The 8,021-nt window shown below is 31.8% G+C and overlaps 1 protein-coding gene across 1 annotated transcript; it reads left to right on the top strand.

The window, feature by feature from the left end:
* Positions 1–939, top strand: LOC105709326 (olfactory receptor 8H1). Its single transcript, XM_012441200.2, has one exon. It carries the CDS (start codon positions 1–3, stop codon positions 937–939), a length of 939 nt encoding a protein of 312 aa, XP_012296623.2.
* Positions 940–8,021: the final 7,082 nt, after the last annotated feature.

Here is an 8,021-nt window from a genome sequence, read left to right as displayed (position 1 = left end):
ATGATGAGTAGAAGGAATAACACGAATGTGCCTGACTTCATCCTAATGGGGCTGACGGATTCTGAAGAGATCCAGCTGGCTCTCTTTATAGTATTCCTCCTGATATATTTAATTACTTTGCTGGGGAATGTGGGGATGATATTGATAATCCGCCTGGACCTCCAGCTTCACACTCCCATGTATTTCTTCCTCACTCACCTGTCATTTATTGACCTCAGTTACTCAACTGTCATCACACCTAAAACCTTAGCAAACTTACTGACTTCCAACTATATTTCCTTCAGGGACTGCTTTACCCAGATGTTCTTTTTTGTCTTCTTGGGAGCTGCAGAATGTTTTCTTCTCTCCTCAATGGCCTGTGATCGCTATGTAGCTATCTGCTGTCCTCTACACTACCCAGTTATTATGTCCAAAAGGCTCTGCCACGCTCTTGTCACTGGGCCCTATATGATTGGCTTTATCAACTCCTTTGTCAACGTGGTTTGCATGAGCAGACTGCATTTCTGTGAATCAAATGTAGTTCATCACTTTTTCTGCGACACGTCCCCAATTTTAGCTTTGTCCTGCACGGACACATACGACATTGAAATCATGATACACATTTTAGCTGGTTCCACTCTGATGGCATCCCTTATCACAATATCTGCATCCTATGTGTCCATTCTCTCTACTATCCTGAAATTTAATTCCACTTCAGGAAAACAGAAAGCTTTCTCTACTTGTGCCTCTCATCTCTTGGGAGTCACCATCTTTTATGGAACTATGATTTTTACTTATTTAAAACCAAGAAAGTCTTCTTCCTTGGGAAGAAATCAAGTGGCTTCTGTGTTTTATACTATTGTGATTCCCATGCTGAATCCACTCATTTATAGTCTTAGAAACAAAGAAGTGAAAAACGCTCTTATTAGAGTCGTGCAGAGAAGAGAGTACTCCAGGTAATTAAAATAGCAGGAATGCTGATCATTTAACTCATGTGTTCTTTCTTTCATATTCGGTATTTTCTTGGTCTGTCTAGCAACACAATTGAATCCTTTATTTTTTTTCATTTCTGTTATGCTACCCTTTGCTTGGCTAAACATGAACATTTCAAGGCGTATGTTTTTAGAAATCAAAATTGTAATTAGAAATCATAATATGTGTGTCATATTCACAGTCTATATATATGTTTTTAAAAGCAACTGATGTAAGAAATAAGAAAATATGGTTGTCCTTTAAAATTATATAACACAAATTCCTATGCATACTTCAGTTGGAAGTAAACTTATTATGGAAAAGAACTATTTGGGGACAATAATAACAGTTCCAGAAGTTATTTCATTTATTATATGGGGAAGACTTCTAACAGAGGCTTTAAGAGTACTATTTTGAAATAAAGTTTTCCAAGAGTTAGATCCTAAGTATGCTACATTTTTAGCTACATAACCCAGAATATGTAACCAAAATTTAAGACTTCATTTACTTAAGCGAACAAGATAAATAAAAACTACAAATTTGATCAGAGGGTAGTTGTAAAGTATTTAAGGTGACAATAACCAATGCTGCCCATTATCATTAGAAGATTTACATTCCTGCCCAATGCCTTTTTCGAAGAATATTTGTTTGTGTCTTACACATTACTTTTGGTTAATTTAATTGACAGACACACAAGCAACTAAAAAGGAAAACAATGTTAGCAGTTCACAATTTGGGATTTAGGAAGTAAAATATTTCAATAAAATTAAAACAGCATATATTATAGAAAAATAGCATATATTATGTTAGAGAAAAGTTAAAAAATATTATAAAGAATTAAGGAAAATAGAAACCCTCAAAATATTGAGTTTTGGCTGTTCTTTTTATGGAATAGCCATTCTTTTGTTTCTTTATTTTTCTAATAAATTTTCAGTTTAAGGAAAACAAATATTGAGTGTTGTACAGGTTCTTCTAGATCAATAGTTTTGAATATGTGAATATATAAAATATATGTAAACAAAATTTCTTTAACTTTCTATGTACTGATTTTCAGCTTTCTGTATCCATTTACAAATTTAACACTGGATAACCTCTTTGTCATCAACAACACTAATATAAATCTTTTCTTGGCACATGAGCAAAATCAAGACCCATTTCACAATGTTTAGGACTTGAAATATAAACTCACCAAGTTCAAAATCTACATGCAATGATACCTCTTTTGCATGCTAAACATTTGAAAACTTGATTTTTTTTAATGTGTCAAAAGTTTCTTGTTAAACTTCTGTGTGTTTTTAAAAATCATTGACTCATGATTTCTACAGGTTTATTTTAGTTTTAAAAATAAATTCTTTAATTAAATGCTTTATTCATTTATTTTACATTTCTGAATACAGAAAAGTTGTAAAGCAAAGAATTGAGGTTGAATTCAGATGTTGTAACATCCCATAAACTTTAGTCAGGCACAGTACTAAAATATCTTTTATTTTTTAATTTTTTTTTTACACATTCTGGAATCACAGTATTGTTTTGCTCTGCTATTTATTTATTTATCTTAATTTGTTTATTATACTTTAAGTTATGGGGTTCATGTGCAGAACGTGCAGGTTTGTTACATAGGTATATGCGTGCCATGGTGGTTTGCTGCATCCATCCCCCCATCATCTACATTAGGTATTTCTCCTAATGTTATCCCTCCTCAATCCCCCCACCCCCTGTTATCTTTCCCCTAGTCCCCCACCCCCGGACAGGCCCCAGTGTGTGATGTTCCCCTCCCTGTGTCCATGTGTTCTCATTGTTCAACACCCCCTTATGATGAGAATATGTGTTGTTTGGTTTTTCTGTTCTTGTGTCAGTTTGTTGAGAATGATGGTTTCCAGCTTCATCCATGTCACTGCAAAGGACATGAACTCATCCTTTTTTATAGCTGTATAGTATTTGTGGTGTATATGTGCCATATTTTCTTTATCCAGTCTATAATTGATGGGCATTTAGGTTGGTTCCAAGTCTTTGCTATTGTGAACAGTGCCACAATAAACATACATGTGCATATGTCTTTATAATAGAATAACTTATAATCCTTTGGGTATATACCCAGTAATAAGATTGTTGGGTCAAATGGTATTTCTATTTCTAGATCCTTGAGGAATCACCACACTGTCTTCCACAATAGTTGAACTAATTTATACTATCACCAACAGTGTAAAAGTGTTCCTGTTTCTCCACATCCTCTCCAGCATCTGTTGTCTACTGACTTTTTAATGATCACCAGTCTAACTAGTGTGAGATGATATCTCAATGTGGTTTTGATTTGCATTTCTCTAATGACCAGTGATAATAAGCTTTTTAAAATGTTTGTTGGTTGCATGAATGTCTTCTTTTGAGAAGTGTCTGTTCACATTCTTTGCCCACTTTTTGATGGGTTTTTTTTTTCTTGTAAATTTTTTTAAGTTGTTTATAGATTCTATAATCTACAAAGAATCAACTCATCTGTCAGATGGGTAGATTGCAAACAATTTTTCCCATGCTGTTGGTTGCCTGTTCACTTTGATAGTTTCTTTTGCTGTGCAGAAGCTCTGGAGTTTAATCAGATTCCATTTGTCTATTTTGGCTTTTGTTGCCATTGCTTTGGTGTTTTAGTCATGAAGTCCTTCCCCATGCCTATCTCTTGAATGGTGTGGCCCAAGTTTTCTTCTAGGGTTTTTATGGTGTTAGGTCTTATATTATTTTAGAAGCTATTTTCCATTTTCCAAGTATTTGACTATTTTAATTTAAACTTTTGTAACAGTTACTAGACAGATTTTCATCCAAGCAATATTTTTTTATCTTTTGTAATTTGTTTTATTTATAAAATTGTATTTGATTTTTAAACTGCTTTATTAATGTTAAAAATAGAGTGTAACCTCCATTTTAAGGGTTAATATTTTGATACTTTTTCACTCATTCAAACTGTCAACTAATTTATTCAGATCTTTTTTATATATATCATTTCCTCTACTTTCTTAATTTATTTCAAAACTACAACTTATCAAATATAATGCTAGGTAAAATTACTGTGATTTAACTTTTTATTTGAGATCCATATTGTCCAGAATATGTGTTTATAATTTCTCCTATTTGTTTTCATTTGCAATTAGAAATAAGTATTTAGTAGACATTTATTGTTTAATAATACTAAATGCATGATATAATTTCATATATTTACAGAATCTTTTTATTTTTCTAGTCATTTTTATAAGCTATGGTTTTATCTTGCTTTCCTTTAGGTCTGCTTCTATAATTTAGGAAATGGATTCTGTCAATTTGTGTTGCAAAGTTGGTCTACAGAATGCGTAACTTTGTAGACAACACTTATGTTGAGAAACTGCTTAAATTATAATTTAATTAGGACTACCCTATCTTCTTCATCATATAGGCTAAAATGTATTCACACAATATTATAGAAAAGTGTACAATAATCTATGTGCAATATGAAAGATTTAGACTGTTCATATTTGACCTATACTTTTCCTATTATATTGGTGTAAAGTATATTTTATGTAAGATACTATCTAAGATACAGTCCTCTGATTCATAGTGTCATGCCAAAATGCCATAAAACATAGATATGAAAAAACCCATAAATCACCATAGCAAAATAGGAACAGCTATTTTTGCTTCCAAATAATTATGACTGGATGAAAATACTAATAAAATATTTTTCTGAGCATTTATCATGTTCAGACAATATTCAATGGGCTTTACATATATAATTAACATACTTTGTCATTATAATTTAACTGCCAGGTCAGTACTAGGAATATGTAAATTTTAATCACACATTAATGGAAAACCCCCTTTACTTGTTCAAGCAAAGACTTAGGACTTATCTTGGGCTGATGTGATTATTATGTATTGTCTGCCTGTATCAAATTATCTCATATACTCTATAAATATGTCTTATGTACTTACACAAAATGACAAATTAAGAATTTTTTAAAAAATAAATAAACACAGAGGAGCTTCAGAACTGGGTAAACGTAGGCTCTAGCTTGAGCTGAAAGAAGCATTCAAGCCCGCAATGGGTGGGCCTGAGGCCTTTACTTGGCTTAATGTGAGGACAGTGCTCCCTCTCCTGAGGACTCATTTGTACACTCAGCTGATAATTATTATGTAATGCTTGTCACCTTTCATTAACTTCTCTTGCAAGCTTAACCACCTAACTTTTTTTTCAACTCTACGTGGGCAGGAGAGGCTTTCTGGAACTATCTCAGATATAGACACACATCTTAGGGAGAACAATCTGTGAGTGACACCTTTCTCAGCCACAAGTCAGAGAAGTGGAGAAATCTTTTTGAATTCTGGGCATCCAATCACATATTCAGAAAAGGACACTTTTTCCTTTGAAAGTTGCACAGTAAATGGAAGTTCAGCCTGGGAAGCAAATTACTTCTGATTATTTAAACTGAAGTTCTAGAGAGGATGAGACTGTCAGTAGTTTCAACAACTTCAGTGAGGGAATTTCAGACAAATGCAGAAAAGAAATGCAAAGTAATATCAAAGTATTATATAAAGTATTATATTTATAAAATACTTTATATAATATAAAGTATTATATTTATAAAATACTTTATATAATATAAAGTATTATATTTATAAAATACTTTATATTATATAAAGTATTATATTTATAAAAAGTATATATACTTTATATAATATAAAGTATATATAAAATATAAAGTATAATATAAAATGTATTATATAAAGTAGTATATTATATAAAGTATAATATGAAGTATTTTATAAATATAATAAAATACTTTATATTATATAAAGTATATATAGCTGATAGATACATATCAGAATCTTATTAATGCATTACATCTTGGAAAGTGTTTCTCTCTACATAGATATATTATAATATTCTGCAATATTTTATCCACTAAATAAAATGTTGAAATATTTTATCCACTGATTGATTGATGGATATTTGGGATCCTTTTCTTAACAACAATAATCCTTACACCCTATTAAAGGCATTTACAAAATAACAGAGGTTATTAAAAGGTATATGCTGCTGACAGACATTCTCTAGGGCTGTTGATGAAGGACAGTGCAATTTTGGCAGTACTAGCTAAATCTCAAATGTATAGGTACAGCCCTATTTACAGAAAAAGCACTCAATAAAGGAAAGAATAGTTTATCAGATGATGGAATGATGCTGGGGAGAGAATTTGTGTTTAATCAGGATTCAGCCTTTTTTGATGTTAAAGAAAAAAAAAATAAAGAATTCAGAAATACAGTGGCCCAACAACAAGGTATTCTTAAATGTAACCTGCAGAGTTTTCTGTGTTTTATTCTTATTACTCTTGACCTGACTAGACTTTGTGGGGAGCTGTTTTTCACAAGGCAATCCTAGGACACAGATTCTTCTATGTTATTGCTCTATCATCTCCCTGATGTTTCCTTCTATGTGTTTGAAGAGGGTTAATCTAATACTTTGTTCACATTGCAGTCTGAGAGAAAGGCAAGATTTTTTGACACTAGGAAGATAATTCCAAAGTTTTTCTTCATATGGATGGTTTTTAGGAACATATTAATTTATTAAGTAGACATAAGACTACCCTGGTTACTCATTTCTTCTGATGTAAGCCTCTTTAGAGAATGGTACTTTTTATTTAATTATCAATTTTATTAACAAAATGTTGTTTATAATATTCTTATTTTCCTTTTCATATTTGTGGAGACCAGAGTAAAATATCTTATTTCATTCCTGATATTGGTTATATTTATCTTTTCTCTTCTTGGTGTTGACCCTGGATTATAAAACACGTTTTATATATTATAGTTTACCTAAAATAATCTATATCACAACTTTTCATGTAAGACCCTTAGGGTAGTGTAAAATCAGATCTCTCCCATTCATTTTGCTGTATTTGTCATAAATTTTACATTTATGTATAGTCTAAACCCCAAACACACCAGCATAATTTCACTTGATATTTATTTCTTAAAGCAATTAAACTGTCAAGTATTTGTCATTTTTTATTTTCAGTTATACATTTTTGGTGCTATTTCTTTATTTATGTGAAGCCATGTTTCTTTCTGTTAGAGTACAAGTCTGCTGATTATCAGTTATTTCAGCATAAGTGTGAACTGGGCATGTGTGTTTGTATGAGTATGTATGTTTATTTTCCTAAAAATAGGCTTCATTTAGTTTTACTTTTTGTGTCTATCCTTACTGGGATCCTCTGACATTTTTGGACCAGTAATTTGATGGATTCCTTACTTTTGCAAAATTATTCAACATTGTATCTTCAAATGCTTCTTAAGCTTCATTTCTTCTTCATTATTCTTTTGTATGTTATTAGACTACTTGACATTGCCATGCAGTTCTTGTGTACTTTTGTTCCAACTTTTTTCTTTAACTTTCTTTCTGTTTGATTAACTTCTATTGGTTAATCTCCCAGTTCACAAATTGTTTCCCGATCTTTATTAACAGACTGATAAGTCTGTTGAATAAATGCTTTGTCTCCAGTATTGTGCATATGTGGGGAGTTTGGGGATTTGGATGGGTGGTCCAACATTTCACTGGACACTTTCTGTAGAGTCTGTCTGAGGAAATTTCTGGCATATTTATGCATGTTCTTTACTCTCTCCACTATAACTTTTATTCCTTTAGTTTTCAGTGCTCTAAGTCAACACCAATCAAGAATACCTGTAATTTAAAAATTGATGTTATTAGTAAATCTCATAAACACTTGGTAGGGCCAGGAGAGAAAACTTTAATAGTGAATATAAATCCTTCCAATCTAGAACTTTTTGATGTTCTCAATAGCACACACTTGGCTTTAAGTTTGTTTGTTTGTTTTTTAATTTAGCTGATTTATTCCTACTTGCCTATATGATGGCCACATTTTTCCCTCATCCTACGCCAAAAGTGAAACAGTTCGTGTGTCTTACTTCCTCTTGGAGGGGACTTATCTCTGCTTAGAGTTGATATTATTTAGATGAATGCAACCTCAGCTCCAAGACAGATTCATACAAATTATGATTTTATAGATTAACTGGATTGTTTTAAATAGGGTGCA

The sequence above is a fragment of the Aotus nancymaae genome, unplaced genomic scaffold, assembly GCF_030222135.1.
Source record: "Aotus nancymaae isolate 86718 unplaced genomic scaffold, 86718_ANA_hifiasm-v0.15.2.pri h1tg000059l, whole genome shotgun sequence".
Lineage (NCBI taxonomy): Eukaryota > Metazoa > Chordata > Mammalia > Primates > Aotidae > Aotus > Aotus nancymaae.
Note: the sequence above shows the minus strand (reverse complement) of the source record. Positions and strands in the feature narration are given on the sequence as shown.

Excerpts from the sequence above, each read along its gene's own strand:
- LOC105709326 (XM_012441200.2), top strand. The coding sequence starts at position 1 with ATGATGAGTAGAAGGAATAACACGAATGTGCCTGACTTCATCCTAATG.